This window comes from Protomyctophum parallelum (assembly GCF_964188405.1).
Source record: "Protomyctophum parallelum genome assembly, chromosome: 15".
Classification (NCBI taxonomy): Eukaryota; Metazoa; Chordata; class Actinopteri; order Myctophiformes; family Myctophidae; genus Protomyctophum; species Protomyctophum parallelum.
Genome location: NC_139710.1, coordinates 7,201,399 through 7,222,853, shown reverse-complemented (window position 1 = coordinate 7,222,853; position 21,455 = coordinate 7,201,399). Strand labels below are relative to the sequence as shown.

Here is a 21,455-nt window from a genome sequence, read left to right as displayed (position 1 = left end):
GCATTTGGTGGCAAACAAAGTCCTGAGGTTTACATGGTGTGTTGGTTTGCTTTGGAAGTCTTGTGGTTTCTCTCTATTGATCAACTTGTGTTTTATTCATATGATTCTGGCACACACTGTGGGAAGGTAGTCCTTTTTGGTAGACATTTGTTTCATCCTCCTTGTTGTTTCCTATTATTATCTAATCTTGCTATGTTCTTTCAGGTAAGCTCAGTTGTAGCATTATTTTATTCTGTTGTGTGTATATAATGTCTTTCCAGACCTCATCCTGTGAAGCCCTTGAGCGCTGTAGAGAGTCCGCACAGCATCAACATCCCTGCTGTGAGAGAAATAAAGATCCACGACAGCACAGTGGGGAAGATAAAGGTACACTTTGTTCATGTAAATCAAGGCTGACGGACAGTGTATCAGACAGAAGAATACACGGCTATTCTCCCTGTGTACTGCGTGTCTGGAGGGGTATTAAGTCTTTTCACACTCTGGTGTGAAACGTGTCTGCCAGGTTAACCGGTTCACAGAACCGGTTTTCACGTGACGACACACAAACGTCCCTTTGGCATGGGGGGGGGGGGGGGGGGTCAGATCAACATACGGAATGAATTCTGTACTGGCCATATACAGTAGTCATATACAGCGTCTCTTGAGTGTACAGGGTTTGATGAGGTCAGATCAACATATGGAATGTCAGAACAGGAAGGACGGGTGGGGTACCATCAATCAGAACAGGTCAGCTCCATATATGGAGATCTAAGAGGGTTTGAGGTCAGATGTAGAGTTGCTGGCCGGCTCCATATATGCAGATCTAGGTGATGATCCAGTATTCTCCATGTATGGTTATCCAGGGTTAGATGAGGTCAGTGTCGTGATCTTCATATATGGAGATGGCCATACTGTATATGGTGGCATGACCATATAATTATAAAGGCTAAAACCATATTACAGAGTTATATAATTGTGTCAGGGGCCATAGTGAAAAAAATAGTCTTCAATAAAGATTGTACGTTTGAAATCCATTCTACGCTAGACCTATGTGTTCTTGTGGAAAAGGAAATTAATCCATGGACTAAAACTTCCTTTGGTCCTCTTTAGGTGCCAGACTCGGTGGGACCTTACACACAGCTTACACAGGAAGAGCTGATCACCCTGGTGGTGAAGCAGCAGGCTGAGCTGTCAAAAAAGGATGCCAAGATCATGGAGCTGGAGGAGTACATAGACAACCTGTTGGTCCGTGTCATCGAAGAGAAGCCCAGTATCCTACTGTCCCTCACTGATGGCAAACCCGCTTAGGGGAACAAGATGGGGCCAGAGTACTGTTTCTCAACGTCTGGTCTGGGGCCCTCCAGGGGCTCTTACAGGTTTGTAACTCTGAGTGTGTACAGATGGAACCCCTTTTTTGACTGGTGCAACCATAGGATGCAGCCACTCCAATGCCCAGCTTTGTCCGTCCCTGGCTGTGTCCCTGTGTCCCTATGTTTAGGGTACCAACAGGGGGCGCTGTTGCACCACTCACTTCAGACAGGTCTGATTTCTTTTTTACTTTGGGACCTCAATCTACACTGTAAGATTCTCAGTGTTTGTTTTAACTCAGTGTACACATTGTTTTACACAATTTGTACACTCTCAGAGTTACAGACCCTTAACCAGTGGGCTAGAGTGAAACCAAATGTGTACTCCACTGGCCACTGGAAGCACCAGATGCAATGTGTTGGTAGCTTGAAAATCAGTTCTCTGTGGCAAGCAACACCTATACTACAGAGTATGAATTAAACTTAAGAGAGTTCACCTTAAGCACCAAGTTTCTTGTGTGCTTCTCTACTGCTGTCACTGATGCTTAGAAAACAAGTTACTATGAAGGTCTTACTTGCTCAGAGCATAAAGCACTTTTTTTGGTTCCCGTAGGGAGTCTGAATCAAATTGGTCCTTCTGAGAATGCTGGAATATGTCTCAAAATGTCATTATTGATTAGTAATTGCTGCCCCATGTTTAGACAAGCAAAACATTATTAGTCTAGTTGTTTTGTCACTAAGGTACTGGAACAATGCAATTACTTGATTACATAGTCAACAGTTTGGAAATATACAGTACTAGATGAACAGTGATTTATACTTTCTTAAAGACTTATTACAGGGATTAGATGGAATTATTATTTGCCTTTTCTGCTGCTCAACACTGTGCTTTGTTTAAATTCTGTTGTGCCTACTGATGACCATATACAATAAGTGATATAGCTTTTCCAACATCTTGCAGCATTGTATGCGAGTTCTCAATGTCTTAAGTCAAATGTAGCCTGCATCTCCGGTAGTATTTTTTGAGAATATATTTGCAGTTAATTGTTTATTTAAATTGCTTGATATTCCTTGGTACTATAACTATTTTAAGTGCCGACCATAAACTATAACTGTATTACATACCTCATTAATTGAGTAAATATTAAGGTTTGGCCGTGGTACAAGTGCAGATACTTTAATCAAAGTTTCATGGCGCTCCATAATAATCATCCATCCATCACCTTATTTGTTGTTTTCCTTATTGTTGAACCTCTTTTCTCATTTACCTCAGTCAGATGTAACTGATACTTTTAAGTCTTTTAAAATGTGCCTAGTTTGCTTCAAAAAATACAACCAGCAATAAATAAAAGTAGCCCTCTAATTGAGTAGTGAGTAAGATGTGATGCTATTGTTTGGAGATGAAAAGAGACATTCATTCATGTGTCTTATCTCCAGTCCACTACTTAGGCTTAATCCCTTTGAGCACAATCTTTATAATATATATTTATGCAACTCTTAAGCGCACATAGTACATGATATATATTTATGCAAGTTTGAGTTGAAGTAGTAGTACAGAATCAAGAAATAACTATCTTCCAATATAATATTTGTGCATTATAATTATAAATGTGTTTGTGGTGTTGTGTAAGGTGAAGTACCACAAGCGTGTTGAAGCTGTCATTAGAGGAACAGACGTGGATGTTTGACAATGACAATTCTGTAGCCTTATGTGTGAAAATCCCAGCCAAGCCAATGAATGTAATCTTACTACACCAATGAATGGGTCCTGAGACTAAAGCTTAATTTAAATTCTTCATGTGACTGTTACTTTCAACTGAAAGGGGTTTGTTTTTCCGTAATTTTTTTTTCCTATTTCCCGAATACTTGTTGAAAGTGTTTTTTGACACAGTATATATTAAGCTTTAACCTGAGCCTTGTGTTCTGTCATGTAAGGTCATAGCAATAATTACAGTTAGGTAAATCTATACAATATACTGTACTGTGCCTTCTAAAATGTAATTACATAGTTTCTATGACAATACATCCGAACCACTGCAGGCTACTCTTCTGTTCTCCTTTTTATTGGAGTGAGAACTCAAAGAATACACTGAATGCATGCTGTTTGTCTGAACTAAAATCCTGTACAAAACGAGTACTGCTGTGCATGGTATCTTTTTAATGGAAATAAATGATCATGAATTGAAATTAAAACATGAATTGCTTCCAATTATTTGTGTATGCTATTAGGTCAGTTTCCAGAAGAGTGCTACATGTAGTTCTAACTTCTAACCAGAATTTACCATAGGGTTTTAGATTTGTTTAATATAAGCCAGTTGTTTAACATTTTGTTTTTATGACTTAAATTACATCCATTAATATCTTGCCTGTGAAGCCATTAATTGCCTGTCTTTTCAAGTCATAAAATGTGTCTGCATGGACGGAGATATTGTCTTGTTGATTCATGTTCATGCACTTTGAGGCCTGTCACAATTATTATTTGAGATAATCACAATTCTTTGCATAAACGTTAAAAAAGTAAACAGGAACTTGGAACCCTGGAAATTTGGGCCCTTGGGAACTCGGGACCCTGGGAATATAGAACCATGAACATAGATGTTTCTACAGCAAACGGAGTTCTGTGTTAACTTATATTAATTGGATATGTATGTTGAGTAAGATACATTTAGCCATCTTCTGTTAAAATATTGATTAAATAGTTTTACAGGTTGCTGGCTTTCACATGTTGCAATAGCTAGTATGAATGAATATATAGTATATTCGGCACTTGAATGTCTGCACTTGGTAATTATGGTAAATGTTACAACCTTTAGTTGAATCAGTTGCATTAATTCCGATGTTTATTTTGTAGTTTTGATAGTTTTGAAGCAAAAGAACAAATTGATAATACCGGATGTCTAATAAAACAATGCAGCCACTTGAAAATACAAAATAAAAATAAGAAATTGCACACATTTTATTCTCACTGCAACAAGAAAGTCTGATCTCAACAATGATTTATGGAATGATTTCAAAAAGCAGATGCATTTAAGCTGAATTTCCAAACAAAAATAACAACAATCGTAGAAGAAGCGATTCTTGTATAACATCTTCAAAGCGGGTGTTCTTCATTAACGTTCACTTTACTGAAATTGCATTAATACTTATTCCAACAGATGGTCGGGAGCTATTTTTGTTATGTTAGTGATGTTACCAAAGCACATTATAATGGGAACAGGTTGCTCTGCTGATACTGACAAACTAAACTACTCCTTGAGTCCTTACTTAATTACTTCAAAATGCACTAGATGTTCTCTCTTCCAGCAGTTATACTGTATACAGTAAACAGATGAAACGTTAGATTATATCAGGGATGAGAAACCATTGCTGAATACTCTGTGGTTCAGCAAATCCATTCACTTTTCATGTGCTTTCAATGTCAGGTGAATCATTTCATGTCTAGTTTTGTTTCATTTGTTGTCTTAATTGTTTGTATGATTATTCTAGGTACATTCTCAGTTATTCCCTTGTGACTAAACTGAAAAAGCAATACAAATTTTAATCATAAAAAATATATAAGGTTTAACCCCCAAAGAAATTATACAAAAGGTTTTTCAATGGATTCTGGTAGTATTGGGCATGCTAAATAACATACTAAAAGTCTACCAAAATCTACTCCCCAGAAAGCCGTCATTTTCAAGATTGCGTCCCAGACGGATTTTAAAATGGCCATATCTCAAATGGGAAAACATTTGCAAAGTATTTTTCAACTTATTCTAGTACCTAAATATACCTTCGGGAAAGGTGTCATTTCCAAGATGGCGTTAAAAATGGCAGTCTTATAAAGCTTATAAACAGCTATACTGTATATCTCAATTGAAAAGAAATGATACAAAAGATTTTACACTTGATTCTTGTACCTGTAGACATGCTTATGAACATACAAAAGATTTAGGAAAATACACCTTCCGGAAAGGCTTCATTTTCAAGATGGCGTTCAAAATGGAAGCCGGCAGTTATACTGTATATCTCAATAGAAATAATTGATACAAATTATCTTTCACTTAATTCTGGTAGTATTGGCCATGCTAAATAACATACTAAAAGTCTACCAAGTCTACCTTCAGGAAGGCCAATACTACCAGAATTAAGTGAAAAGTCATTTGTATAAATTTTTTCTATTGAGATATACAGTATAGCGGTGCCGGCTTCCATTTTGAACGCCATCTTGAAAATGAAGCCTTTTCTGAAGGTGTATTTTCCTAAATATTTTGTATGTTCATAAGCATACAAGAATCAAGTGGAAAACCTTTTGTATATATTTTTTCAATTGAGATATACAGTATAGTCATCTTGGAAATGACGCCATTCCCGAAGGTATATTTTCCTATGTTTTTAAGCATGTCCAGAGGTAGTAGAATAACTTGAAAAATACTTTGAAAATGTTTTCCCATTTGAGATATGGCCATTTTAAACTCTGTCTGGGACGCAATCTTGAAAATGACGGCTTTCTGGAGAGCAGTTTTTGGTAGACATTTAGTATGTTATTTAGCATGCCCAATACTACCAGAATCCATTGAAAAACCTTTTGTATCAATTATTTTGGGGTTAAGGGATATTTCTTCCTAAATTGACTCACCTACAAGTTAAAGGGTGGCTCTTATGTTTTTTCATGCAGCAGTGCAGTACACTTTCCCTAGAGCCCAAAATTATAAAATAATAAACACTCAAGGAACTTTAAATATGACCGATTAAAGCGCTTCACAACAGCACACTGGCAGTAGCACAGTTGTTGGCCTGGATACCAATGCGATGGTGGCATTTGAACATTTTACGAAGCTCGGCTCGGAATCGATCATGCAGCCAGGCATAGAGGAAGGGATTACAGCAAGAAGAGCTCATTGCACACAGGTGACAAAGCAGCTGAATAAGAAGGAAGTAGTGCTTGTCAATTAGATCAATGTCAATGTCCCGCAGGACATTAAACACACTAATGGGCATCCAGCAGAAACCAAAGGCTGCCACCACTAGGCTTACCAAACGGAACGTCTTGCGTTTGCGTGTGCGCTGAGCCTCTGCTTGACTCTGAGTGTGATGGCCGGGGACAACACAGTTCCGAAGCTTGACTGAGATGCACAGGTAGGACGTGCAGAGGGCAGAAAGAGGTAGGACATAGGTGATGAAGAGTGTGCTGTATGCATAAGCAAGTCTCTCCCTTTCCTGACCAATCCAGAACTCTTCACAGATGGTGAAGCCCTCATTCTTGAACTCCACATAGTAGGTGTGGGCCACAGCCGGGGCCACCAACCCACAGGACAGCAGCCAGATGCCAGATAGAAGGTAGGTGCATGCCATGACTGAGATGCGCTTTTTCAGAGGGTGCACCGTGGCATAATATCTGATCAGAGGGGGAAAAGTTAAATTATTACATTCATATAATAAACAACCAGAAAACTAGCCCGGTGTTACCAGGGTAAAGTAATGCAATGTCAGCATGTTCAGGTTTTGGTACCCAGCAGGTGTAGACCCACTGAATGTTTTACTTTATTGTTCGTGTTGGTAATTACAGTATGTGCAATCTTCCCAGACAGTAAAGTCACATTTAGATGGAAACAGGGTAGGCCTACAGCTTTATTTAATTCATGCAGGTGTTCGTTCTTTATTTATTTAAGATACAACACACCAGTTAGTTGGGCTTGCAAGTTGCATGTGCGAGGCTTGATTTCATAGGACGTGCCAGATAGATTTCAGCCGTCACATTTATTAACGTCGGAACGAAATTAAGGAAGGATCAGCTGTTTGCGATCACTTTATAAATGCCATGGGTGTACTACGAAACCTACACTCGAATTTGGGGCAGATTTTACACTCAATTGATAAATGAGGGCCATAGTGTGTAACAATTTGCGGGATTTTTGGACAGAATCTGGAGGAGTAATATCACCTTTTTTTTTCATGCAATAGATGCAAATCTTGCCCTTTGCCCTCGGATACAAAGATATTGGATTAAGATATTTGAGACACTCTCTGATATTTTGAATATTCATATTGACCCCGATCCTGTACTAATTATTCTGGGTTTGTCAGACTCCATGCCTATGATGACAAGAGCACAGAAACAACTCCTGTGCTCCTGCATTTAAGCATTGGCTAAATGAAGTACACTTCATCTTGAGAGAATAAGGTATTTCCTGAGAAACAAAGAGTCAATTTGATAAGGTTTGGCTGCCCCTTGCCCCTTGTCCATTACTTGAGTAGAAACCGGATCAAAAACAATGATGAGTCGGCCTACAGGGAGGAGGTCCAGCACCTGGCGGCATGGTGCACCGCAACAACCTGACTCTCAACACCACAAAGACAAGTTCATTGTGGACTACAGGAGAGCCAACCGCTGTGACCACACCCCCATCTACATCAACGGGGCGGTACGTGGAGCGGGTGTCCAGTTTTAAGTTCCTGGGTGTCCACCTCTCTGAGGACCTCTCATGGGCTCTCAACTGCTCCATCCTGTACAAGAAGGCGCAGCAGCGTCTCTATTTCCTGAGGAGACTGAGGAAGGCTCACCTGTTTCCACGGATTCTAGTGAACTTTTACCGCTGCACCATTGAGAGCATATTAACCAACTGCATCTCAGTGTGGTATAACAACTGCACAGTTTCTGACCGGAAGATCCTGCAACGGGTAGTCAAGACTGCCCAATACATCATCATCGGCACACAACTCCCCTCCACTGAGGACCTACAGCGCCAGAGATGTCTGCGTAGGTATTGTGAAAGACCCCTCTCATCCAAACCACACTCTTTTCCCTTCTCCCTTCTGGGAGGCGCTACAGAACTATTGGCTCCCGTACTAGTAGGCTCAGGAACAGCTTCTTTCCTGTTGCTGTCTCCCTGCTGAACTATGCCCCCCTCAAGGACATTGAACTCTGACCCCCTTCCGTCCCTCCATCCCTCTACCCATCTGAACTCATGATTATATTCAGTAGCATGTTAGAGAGTGTGGGTTATTGGGTATGTATGGGTGGGTGTGCATACTGTATATATGCTATACATGCATTACTTGCACTTAACAATTAATTCTGTGTACTTATCCAGATTATGCTTGGTTCTACCATCATACTCATTACTATTTATTCTATTTATTATTCTGTATACATTACTGTAAAAATTTTCTGCATTTATTCTCTCATTTACTACATTACTGTATTGCACTTCTGGCTAGACGCCACTCTTCATTTCATTGTCAAAGTATTTGTATACTATGTGCAGTGACAATAAATTGAATCTAATCTAATCTAAATCAAAGTTTGCAGGACTGCCCCATTTTTAACAAAAAGCCTCAAATCATGAACGCAGCGTGCAATTTACGTGAAATCTTTGACGCACTTTCCTACTAGGCTGAGGAATATATCCCACCCTTTTCACATTGGCCTGTTATAGCGCCACCAACAGGTGGATTTTTGCAAAACACATTTTTGGAACAAAATGCCTCAAATCATCCAATTGCCATCAAAGGCATAAGAACAAATGGCACCCTTTTCGCATTGGCCTATTATACTGTAGCACCACCAGGAGGCCACAACCTGACCTGCCCTGGTGGAGACTGCCCCGAGGGGCACTCTAGTACTCACAGTACTCACAGTACTCTGTCTCTCTCTTGTCTGTCTCCCCCTTCAGCCACACCCATATTGCATTCCACCTGCACAACATTCCCCTCAGCCTATCCTATGTGTTAATTGTTTACCTGTGTCCTTTTAGTCCTGTGTATACTGCTGTACTTCCTGTTTTACCTTTTCCTTTTCCAGTTCCTAAAATATATGTTACTTTCTGTACCTGTTATAAACTGTAGTTACCACCAGATACCTATTATTATTCAGTAGTAATTTGCTCATGGTTATACCGGTACACTTATACAGTATCAAATCAAGAATTTAATTCGAGCATCTTCCATTTCTTTTTGGTCTAGCATGACAAAAACATTGTCCACCGAGACCTAAAGCCAGAGAATGTCTTCTATACCACTTGCCACTGCATCAAGGTGGGAGACTTCGGTTTCAGCACAGAGAGCAGCCCCGCCGAGGTCCTCAATTCCTTCCGTGGCTCGCCACCCTACTCTGCCCCCGAACTCTTTCAGAAAAATGGCTACATTGGCCATTACTCGGACATCTGGTCCTTGGGCATTCTCCTCTTCTTCTCGGTGACAGCTACCGTGCCTTTCCATGGAGTTAGCATTGGTAGGTTGAAGCGCTGCATTCTCCAAGGGGCCTACAGTATCCCTCCCTATGTGCCCGACCAGTGCCAGCTGCTCATTAAAGGCATGCTGCATCAATGTGAGCTCACAACGTGAGCTTGTAGATTTACTATTTTTGGCTAATGTTCAACTGCGGAATATGGATGATGAGTTGCAAGTGGTTAACTTGGTTCATTTTAAGAGTTTTAAGCATATTTTGATTATCTCTATAATATCATGAATCAATCATTAATTGTTTTTACAGTAATTAGCTGAGAGTGAATTAGATTTTTGGCATGGTGTTAGGTATAGGCATAAGGTTTTCAAAAACCATCGCAAACTAGTTGGGCTCGCCCTCTAGTGGTCTGTTTGCAATGAATCGAATATTAGATAGTTCAGTATGTGATTGAAACCCCAAATAATTGATAGAAAATACTTTTCAATGGATTATGTTACTATTGGGTACCGGTATGCTAAATAACATACTAAAAAATATGGAAATCTAACTTCTGGACAGCTATCATTTTCAAGATGGCTCCCAGCTTAAAGGCATTTTAAGCCACCGCGGACGCGATGGTTTTGAAAACCTTATGCCCATACCTGCACCCGTCTAGAGACTTCTGCCATGCAAAAATAATAAAAACTTGTCACCAAGTGCAAGATTTACACGAATTCCCTCCGCACTAAATCATGGACATGTCGTTTTCATATCTCATGCCCACATGTAACACCACAGCTTACCTGTCTACACCAATGGCAGTGAGAGTGAAGACAGACACATATACTGTCACCGGTTGGATGAGATACACCAGGTAGCACATACAACGGCCAAACACCCAGCCTTGTGGGTTAAAGGCGTAGGCCAGCGTGAACGGGACACAGGTGACACACATCAGCATGTCGGAGAATGCCAAATTGCCAATGAAAAAGTTGATGACGTTGTGCATCTTGCGGGTACGGCAGATGACGTATAGGAGCAGGTAGTTTCCAACGACGCCCACCAGCACCACCAGGGAATAGCAGGGGATGATCAGAAGTTTGAATGACTGCAGCAGCTCCACCCCGACAAACTGTGGACTGAGCTTGGAGGAGCCATTCTGCAGTGGTGCCTCAAAGCCCTCACCGGTGCTGTTTCGTTCAACGCCACCTGTCCACAAGGAGTTAAGCTCTGCAGCCGAGCCACTGCCCTCCATGCCTGCAGACCGATGTCAGGGTGCTGGAACAGGAAAAAAACAGATGATTGCTTTGTTAAAATAATGTAGGCAGAGGAATTGATAAATAAGAATAAAAAATCTGCATGGTAATGTTGAATCAAAATGATGGTCTATATCAGCCGGTTTCATGGCTGCGGTGGATTCAAACCCCTATAAGTCTATTAACTCTGCAGTGGGCAGGTACTTTACGCCTATACCTATTTGATTATGCCCAGCTTTGTCTGTTTGTGTGCTGATCACCCCATAGCGATTATTTGATTGGCTGAGCAAAGTACAGTACAGGATAAAAGTGGGCGCAAGCACACTGTCGTGTCAAGAAACGCCTAGTCCAAGCATCTCTTGTGGGGTTTTAAACAGCTGGTGGATGGAAATGATGCTCACGCGCAGCTTCAGTTTCTATGCGCGGTTTCTATGCGCAGCTTCTACAAGTTGAAGCTGCGTTTAAGTGTCATTTCCATCCACCAGCTGTTTAAAAACCCGGAAGAAATGCCTGGAGTCTGGACTAGGCGTTTTCTTGCAGCCTCTTGTCTTGACATGAATATCTGCCTACACCCAGTGAGGGCAGAAAAATGAAGATGCCAAAAGTGATTGGTCGGAATGACATTTGTGATGATTTGATTGGCTGTGCATGGAATGTGATGTATGATGATAAGATCTCCCCTCACTTCACACAAGTGTGATGTTTTAGGGCCGATAGCCCCTCCTATGTCCAGCCTTTGGTGTGTGTAACCCACATTTTGTCCCAACAAATTAAATGCCATTGACAATGCATGGGCAATTTTGAGTGTTTGTGTTTGCGTAACACAAACATTGAAGACGAGGGTGAGGACGCAAATTCTGATTGGCCGGAATGAGATGATGTATGATGATAAGAGCGCCCTATCACTTCACACCCAAAATCATACAGTTAATATGTGTGTGTATCTGTGTGTGTGTGTGTGTGTGTGTGTGTGTGTGTGTGTGTGTGTGTGTGTGTGTGTGTGTGTGTGGACATGGACGTAAAATGAAGCCTGTAATTCCTTGCACTGTAAGTCGCCATATTTCTAGATCCGTTTGGGCCCAGCTGGCCATTGGCTGGCTCCGTTTGGGCCCAGCTGGCCATTGGCTGGCCCAGACAACGAGACGGGACTTCCCCCCTTACTCTTCGTTGGTTTTTATTTTGACTGAACGGGGGGTGGCTCCCGTTCATAGACTGTAACGGTAGCCACGCCCCTCAGAACATACGCGACTTTATGGTCATTCTTTTAATAAATGGGACCATCATTTTCCAAAAAGAATATTATGACATGAGAAATGAGACTTTAAACTAGTGACTGGAAGCAGAAAGTATTCATGACCATGTTTATTAAGGTAATACAGTCTATGTGAAGTTGGGCCCATGGGCCTCTATGGAGCTATGGTTTTTTTGGGCCCAATGACAGCGCCACAACAGGCCATTATATGAACTTTCAGGAAGTCCTGATTTCCTTAGTGGCTTCACGAAATATCTGTCTGACTTCCCCCCTGAGTTAAACTGGACAATCTGGAGGTGGTTCCAGAGGGAAGGATGAGGAGGACGATGGATACTGATCAACCCTCCCTCACACATATTAGATGTATGCCCATATTACTGGTAGAGATTGATACTTGCATGCGTATAATACTATACTAATACTATAGTAAGTAGTAGTAGTAGTAATATTTATTTATTTTTTATTTAACCTTTATTTAACCAGTCAAATTTTAAGAAAAACACATTGAGACTGCGTCTCATTTACAAGTGGGAACTGGCCAAGAGGCAGAAATAAAATTATACTTCAATACTACATGACATGTCACATTATAGAACAGCAAATAAAACACTAAAAACATCCATGATAAACCTCAGGTAGGCTACCTATAAACAAATCACTAAAGTGCTAAGTAGTAGTAGTAATAATAATATAACTGCTGGTTGATCATTCTTCTTGTGCAATTATTCTGGCACGGCAATATCAGAGGTAAAAACATGCAATCAATCAATCAATCAATCAATCAACCAACCAACAACCAATCAATCATGAGTAGTCTACATGTATTGCTGATATAAACTATCTAATTAATTAGGCTACTTTAGCCTTAGGCTGTAGCAGCCTAAATTAATCAAATTATTAAAGGACCATATATGTTTTGCTTATATATAACAAGATCCTGGGAGGCAAGCCGTGTCTTATAGGCTACATCAAGAATGGAAATATAAATAGAATGTTAAACCTACCGGTCCGTATACAGTTCGGAATAGAGTGTCGATAAACCGTCACTTCTCCCTGCGTCCAGAGTCAACAGAGGCAAACCCAGCCAGCAGCCACAGCGTGGTCTGAGCGCTGAGCAAAGCTGCACCTTGATTGCCTCCTACTCTGACACTGGTGTTTGTTGAGAATGGGCACGGAAACATATCATGCTCTCGGTCGCAGAAATGAACGGGTAGGCTTGTGTTATTTTAAGTGTAAAGTTTTTTGTTATAGGCTATGCAAATTAACGAATTCATTAACTAGTTAGCATGTCGTGTCACACGTGGTTCCCAAATACATGAACAGTAGCCTAGTCTACCGGGGAGAACGGGGTAGGAAGATAGGCTTTAGTTTAGGCCTATATGAGACATATGAGACATTTTTCATTTAAGTTTTCCACCTGGAAGCAAGGCAAAATGAGATAGCAGTCAAAATCTTAGCCTTGGAACATGACTGTCATGATTAAAATGAATAAAGTAGCATCATGTGAACCATGGTTGGCTATCAAAATATAAACATCTACCCTGCTTATTTCAGGATGTCTTCTATAAATAGAAATTAAGCATTATGACAAAGGCCAGGGTCATATACAATTATGGCTTATTAAAACTTATCAAACATATAACATAATTTTATTTTTATTTATTTCATTTCCTTTTTGCAAATAGTCTTATTTCGGTCCAGTTCTGGCGAGCCGAGCCATCCCGCGTCCGAAACAGTCGAGAAATGACAGAGAGGGTTAGACCCTAAGCCCCTGGCAAACGGTCGCTTCTAACGGGTAGTCCCAATACTTGATTCTGATTGGCTGGTTACCGTCACGTGACCGGTGTAAATTCCACCGATAACCCACTCCTTCAATCAATTCAATTCAATTCAAAGGGCTTTATTGGCATGAGAAAACATACGTTTACATTGCCAACGCAGAAAGAACAATACAACAATACAGCAATACAATCAAAACGAAAATGATGTACATTTGAGGGTCAGAATCTTCCATAGATCAAATTCTATGTAGCCTACCAAGGTCACTCGATGCAGGTACGTATAGTGCAGGAATATACACAATGATTAGTCTTTAGGGTGGTTGTGTTCCATTTGATATCCTTCTCCTATCACAGCAACTCACAAATCTTGCTGCTGTGTTTGCACATTGTTGTACATCACGCAAATTGGTACACAGTCTCTCTACAGCCATTCAACGAAACGAGTCTTTCAGATTTCTCAGACTCCATCCTGATTGGTTAAGATTGGCTTCCAAAGTTCACAGGAGTGCTCAGTTTCAAACAAAATGCTGCAAATCATGAACACATCGCGTGATTTCCTTGAAATTGTGCACCCACATTCCCACTAGGCCGAGGACGAAATGAAATGAACAATTTCAACTCAGCCTCAAGGTGGCGCTATAACTGGCCGAAAAGTGTTTTTACCTCTAACTGCACGAATCTGTGGATCACTTTGTATGCCAACTCCCTAGAGGCCAAGGAAAAACCTTTGTCTGGAATTTTTATAGCGCCACCAGGAGGCCCACATATGTAAAACACATTTTCTATTATTACTCCTTCAGATTTTATCCAAATTTCACGCAAATCGGTACACATGATCTCCATAGTCATGTGATCAACACAGGTTTATTTGATTTCTCATATTCCATCCTGATTGGCCACGATTGGCTCCTACAGTTTTCAGGAGTAGCAAATGGCCACAACTCGGCAGCGTCCGATTGCGATGAAACTGTGCACGCATATTCCCACTAGGCTGAGGAAGAATCCTGGTGGAGACCTGTGCCGATTGGCACTTTATCTAGTTCACCACTGTTTTGGTGTGTGTAAATCTCCAAATCCCGACTCTCGACTTTTCTCTCCATATAATAAGTTCACGTGCGCACATTGTCGGCATGCAGGCGCACAGTGACAACGGAATGCAGTCACTCCTGTCCACATCGAAGTGTCCTTGGGCAAGACACTGAACCCAACATTGCCTCCAATGAGTCGGTCGGTGTAAGCTTACCACCATTGGTGTGTGAATGTGGGAGTGCAAGGACGCTGGCGTCGACTGTTCGCCGATTCACCTCCCAATGTATGAATAAAAGAACCATTGAGCGCTAAAAAGATCATGATCTCTCATAGAGAGAGATGTGTGCCATATATGCGCACGGCAAACCACTCACTGTATACTTTCTTCTCACCAACCACACTATATGCGATTGCATTCACACCTCTCTCTCTCTGCACCCTCTCTCTCTCTCCTCCTGCATGACCATGAAATGGAGACCAAAATACAGCACGAGAATAGTTTCACATGCGGCTATGCACACACCACGCATAGAGACATGTACTGCGCAATGGCATTTGGCCTGGGTCCTTTATTGGTAGGTTAATATCCACAGTTTATCTGTAGCGGTCCGCAATTAACCTATTGGTCAAGCTTCGCACTCGGCACCAATACAAATGAAATCACCAGTCCGCACTGGACTAGTAGGCTGATATATTTATTATTGGATGCAGCAGAGCAGAGCCTTTGCTCGCTGCAGTTGATGCAACATTATGTTTTAAAGTTGTTAACACTGATATATAAACATGAGCAATCGGATCGATATCCGTGTAGGCTAGTTTCCATGCAGGCACAAGCTACATTTCTCACCTAATTATAGTAAAAATGATATGCGCTAATAAGCGGTGACATCGTTTCTCAAAAGCTCCGTTTCGCATGACTACACAGATCCACTGTTCTGGATATTTTCGAAAATCTTCAAAACATTTATCAGTTTCCAAACACCTCAGTTTGAGTGGCCGAAAACACTGTTTGCGTTTTGCAAAAGATCCATATACAGTACATGTAGACTGGGCCTAAAACTATCGATTCTGATTCAGTAGTGCACTGTGTGATTGAAGAACAGGTCTTAATTACATGTCCATCTTAGTGGCATTCACTGTGCAACATTCTGTGTCTGAAGCATTGGGACGCTCATCTAAAACTAATCAATAAAGCTTAACTCTAACCACTCCTTCAGCACGTAGACGTGTGTGTGTGTGTGCGTGTGTCTGAGAAAGGAGAGCGGCTGCACATTTCGTAGTCACGATGCCATTAACATTTTTGTTTTTCCGTTTCGGCAACAAGTTGCCTTCTAGTTCTAACTCAGACAACATTTTATGGTTCTGATTGTTATGTGTACAACATGGGTATATCATGAACTATATTGGATAGAAAAGCATGACATAACACCTCTGACATGTAATCCTTACTGCTCAAATATTGTGTCACAAATTCTGAAAGCAAAGTGATTGATACAGACAAGTCATGATTACTCTTTAAAGGTATATTCAGTGATTTCACTTAATTCAAATATCACTTATTTTTTTGTTTTGTTGTGATAATCCTCCCTACTATAGAGTGTGCTGGCCATATAAGGAGTTCCTCCCTGTCCCCAGTTAACCCCTGGGGGTCAACAAAACCTTAGGTTTCGTTTTTGACTCTCTATCCTGATTGGACGAAAGCCTGGGTCCCACAGCCAAAAACGAAACCTAAGGTTTTTTGAGCAAAATCACTGAATATACCTTTAAGACACAGATTGTGCTCTTTTTTCCCCCCAAGAAGACTGTATGTAAATACATCATGGATTTAAATAAATGTAGCAACCGTTTCCAGTCCTTATTGGCTACTAAAACAGCATTTTAGAGCCAAGCTTGGCATAAGAAACATGAAAATATCTAATGCTGTATCACTAACCTCAACTGTGACATTGTGTTCCATGTTCCAGGTTTCAATAGAACCTTAAAAAGTAAAAACCTTGAAGTCAGTGTGCAAACTGGACTTAATATATTCTCTATGAGGCAGTTCTCTGGGCAATATCGGTAGAAGGCGCAGTGGAGTAACTAAAAGTAAAAAAGAATCTGGCGGAAACAAAATCCCCTTTTGGCTAAAAAGAACAGTTTATACCTGTGGTGGGGGGCTCAGAGTGCTTCCACTAAGGAAAGTAAGCTTTCTAATGACACAACCCGCCTTTGTTTTGGTGATTAGCAAAAACGTTATTTTTATTTACGCAAAGAGGAGAGGCTGTTCTGCATTCATGCGAGTGGCGGAAGTTGAGAGTAACATAGCTCTAAATGCAACGCATTAGAGCTATGGAATCAGAGCTAAGGTAGTATGTCTGCAAATACATACTGTAAGTATTCACTCATCATCATTGCCATTGCAGACAGTGCATTCTCCTGCCAATGGATTAAGACACAGTTGAAGACCATAATGTTTTTGTTCCTCTTCAAAAAGAGATCTAAAAACTATGTTCTGAATCATCCAAGTTACATAAAACCGCTCCAGAGATACAGTACATGGTAAAAGATGTTGATTACTGTATGTCTTGTCTTGTTTACAAAGGGACTCCTCAGATCACCATCTTGACGGGCATCATGCTGTGACAATCAACAGTGTTGCTACCCTGACAGGAGCTGTTGTCTGGTAAGTGTTTGGCAAATTTTGGGGGTGTCGCTACCCACACGTTTAGCTGTGTTAATCCGCAATTCCACGATTGCACAATTCAAGTTATACCTTGTTGTAAAGGTGACTAATCAACGGCAAAAAAATATATTTTGGTAATTCACCTGTGCATTATAATATACCAGTAAGGTCGCCTGCACGCATCCGCCTGGGTGATGGCAGACTATGGAGTGTCAGAACAGGTCGGCTCCATATATGGAGATCTAAGGGTTTGAGGTCAGACGTAGAGTTGCTGGCCGGCTCCATATATGCAGATCTAGGTGATGATCCGGTCTTCTCCATGTATGGATATCCAGGGTTTGATGAGGTCAGTGTCGTGATCTTCAATTTCAAGACGGCCACTCATGAACCCTGATTGAGAAGCTATATTAAGCTGTATTGGCATGACAAGTCAACGGATACTATTACTTAGGATGACATGTTATAATTTTGTATAGTATGTAACAGATACTTGATACAATGTACTTTCTGTCACGTGGTAAGATGGCACACAATACGCACTATGTCCATGTCAATGGCCGAGTAAACAATCTACACGCTAACGCTGGCATCGAAAGCTGCAGCCCGTAGAAGTGCACCCGCCACGTGGGCAGTCCTACCTATAAACAAACTTCCAAATCTGGGGCGCGGCTTCCTAATCGGGGGTGTGGAATTAAGCCACTTGTATAAATAGAGGTGTATGGACTTTGATGTATATGCACGGTCTGTCAGTTCCTTTCCTGTCTAAGGGCAGCCATTTATTCAGTAAACCTGTTTGTCTTGAAATTGATAAAGTACACAGTCACCCGAAGCAGGGACGTGTCTTTTCAATGAGTTGAACGTGTTTAAAATGTTTGGGTTTGGGCTTATAGGAGGTGCGTGTCTGATAAAATCAAATATCTAATATTGAATCAAGCAACTTCGAAACGGTCTGGCGTGCACCAGACGTGTTTTACCCATTAAGACCTGAGGTCAATTCTGCAAATGCCTTCTAAATCAGTATCAAATCAGAATCACACTTAAGATTTGTTGTGCCACCCTGCCAGCTTGTACATCTGCTATTTTTGAATGGCCAACGTAGAAATCTAAAATGGCACAGATGCTAGGAGGAAATGTGTGAAATTGTACTGTATACATGGACTTTGATGAATGTGCACCATCTGCGTCAGTCCCTTTCCTTTTTGAGGGCGGCCATTTACTCAGTAAACATGGTCGTCTTAAAATTGGAAGCTGTGATCTACTAAGTACACAAGGTCCTGTAGCAAGCACATATGTTTAAACATGTGAGTGATGCTCACAGTAACTAATAGCATTGATGGATCTGGAGCGCAGTCATGGAAGCTTTTGTTAAGCAGTTGGTGTTTGTTTGCCCAAAGCTTATCACTTCTATTGGTTTTCATCCCTTTAATTCTGCATAGATGTTGTGTTTGCCTTCACATGTATAACCACTGGTAAATTGGTCTGATTGGGATGTAATGTTTCAAATACAACCAAGACATTTGGATGTAGAAAATACCTTCCGGTCACTATGGCTTATATGGCCTTTTAGAGGTATGTCCACTGGTATTTTTGATCTGATCATGCTATAATGTTTGAAATATATCCCTCAAGAATGAAACCAAGCAATTTTGAGGCAGGAACAAATAAGCTTTCAGTTATCGAGGATCGAGCTCAAAACTTGTGCTCATATTTGCTCTTTATTTGTATTTCAAAGGGTCTGATTGGGCTATAATGTTTGAAATATAGTGTGGAAATCACGTGATTGCAAAAGAAATAAACAGCGACCATCCACTTCCATGTGTTTTTTTTAAATGGCTTTATCTCGCCTCTTTTCTTCTCGTCATTTTTGGCCAGCAATGCTATTTTCAATGGGGTCGGATGGTCGCTCTGACAATTTCAATTGTTTTCGTGGAAGCACAGAGAAACCTCTGTTTTTTTTAATCAATGATCGGGGGATTGATCATATTGGAGATAAATATTCTGTGACTACTTCAAAAGGTAAGGAGGCAGGGGCTGAATAATTTATTTATTTAGTTGGCAGTGAATTAGTTAAAGTCATTAGCCAATTGCGCCAGTAGTCAGTTGAGTCATATTAAACTGGTGAAAAGGACTGTTTAATCTATGGAATCCATCCATCCATCTTCAACCGCTTATCCGTAGTCGGGTCGCGGGGGCAACAGCTCCACCAGAGTGCTTCAGACTTCCCTCTCCAGAACCACATTAGTGACTTCCTCCTGGGGGATCCCGAGACGTTCCAAGGCCAGTGAGTCAATGTGTTTCCTCCAACTGCGCCTTGGTCTGTCCCGGGGTCTCCTCCCAGTGGGACGTGCGTCGAGGACCTCCCTAGGGAGACGCCCAAGAGGCAACCTAACCAGATGCCCGAACCACCTAAGCTGGCTCCTTTCCAGGCGAAGGAGCAGCGGTTCTACTCCTGAGTCTCTCTTGTGTAAAATGATTATTTATTTGAAACACAAATGTTTATTAATCACATTAAACAGGCATATTAGTCAAATCCAAACACATATAAACCTATAGTAATTACCTATATTCACGTATCAGATTAATACCTGATTGACAAAGTTACAAGCAGCTGTAGACATGCTAAACTGGCCGATTATAGCTTTAAACAACCTGTGTGCACTCCCAATCACACTCTGCACCCATTCACTTTTGCTCACAACACTGGCCTTCAGGCCTGGCAGAGATAACCAAAGTCCAACTTCCAATATCACAGTATCATAGTATGGCACAACTGTCATACTATGCCACAACTTCTTGGCAAAGAAACATTATAATAGTTTTAGTCTTGTGGTAAGAACAAAATATACAGAATACTTGACTGATGCATGGATTACATGGTACAATACATCACTTATACATGAAATACATAGTACACAGGGTTGTACAGTTGCCCACATTCATATATCATATGGCGAACGTTCATATATGTTGAACATTCAGTCGCAACACGACACGTTGTACGTCTTTTACGATGTTAAAGTGCAAAACAAAATGGCTATAGCAATAATTAAAACAAACTCTTCCATTGTAATACCAATAAAAATATTGTGTCTTACAGATATTTTGTTTGTACAGTATGTTCTTAAAGTTGGAGTACCGTGATTTTGTTCCCCCCTAAGGTACTGATGATTAATTGATTATACTAGGAGGACGATAAAAATAAGTACAGAAAGTGATACAATTATGTTTTTATGTGGCCACACCCACAGTTCAAAAATACACAGGGAAGACATTTGAATATTATAACCACACCTGGGGGTCTATTAGACTCTTGTTTTGTATGTGTCTATGGAGTAATTTGCCCTAATGGGACTGATCGAGGGTACTGGGACGTAAGTCGGGACTTGATCACCCAGGCTGGGTCACCTGAGTGAGGGGTATGATGTTGGAAGACCCGAAACCCTGATGCATCCATGCAATGCATTTTTTGTTATATGCATCCATGCGATGCATTTTTAGTTATAATAATTAGAGTAATGTTTACTCCATAAACACATACAAACCAAGTACAAAAATCACGGCACTCCATCTTTAAGTTATGGCATAGCCAGGCAGTGCTATAATCAAACAGTAATAAAGGTAAACTAGAAATGCACTCTGTCGAGGTGCCAACTTGCGCCTTGCACACAAGTAGGCCATACATGGTCTACTTGTGCGCAAGCAGAGCGTGCAAGTACTGCTACTAACTAATGTCTAACTGCTGTTCTAAATCCTTTAGACCCATTATTGACCTTATACCAACCTTGAAACGTACCTTAGTTACATCACCATCAACAGCCAATAAGGGACCACCATTCTTACCCTGACATACATGCATACATACACACACACACACACACACACACACACACACACACACACACACACACACACGCACACGCATACATGCATACCCAAGCTGAACTAAACATACCTTAGTTACTTCATCAAGAATGGTGGTCCCTTTTTGGCCGGTGGACAACACTGACATACATACCCAGTCGATAACAGTAATAACAAGTATA

General features: G+C 40.9%; 2 protein-coding genes across 3 annotated transcripts in view; one reads left to right on the top strand and one right to left on the bottom strand.

Moving 5' to 3' along the window:
• The window catches only part of rab11fip1a (RAB11 family interacting protein 1 (class I) a), a 124,101-nt gene that overhangs the window by 18,558 nt on the left and 84,088 nt on the right, over positions 1 to 21,455 (top strand). Inside the window, exons 4-5 of one of the 2 annotated variants that reach the window (XR_014570354.1) lie at positions 261 to 366; positions 1,090 to 1,478. Coding sequence is in view for 1 of the 2 variants with exons in the window: in XM_083783942.1 (XP_083640068.1) it covers positions 261 to 366; positions 1,090 to 1,287 (304 nt within the window). In the remaining variant the exon portion in view is untranslated. Of the gene's footprint in view, positions 1 to 260; positions 367 to 1,089; positions 3,128 to 21,455 lie in introns of those variants that run through there. The other variant, XM_083783942.1, reaches the window with a different exon arrangement.
• prlhr2a (prolactin releasing hormone receptor 2a) lies at positions 6,027 to 10,687 on the bottom strand (the record flags this gene model as incomplete). The annotated part of the gene is made up of 2 exons (XM_083784802.1): positions 6,027 to 6,663; positions 10,236 to 10,687. The coding sequence occupies 2 exons, from the start codon at positions 10,685 to 10,687 to the stop codon at positions 6,027 to 6,029; spliced, it is 1,089 nt and encodes a 362-aa protein (XP_083640928.1).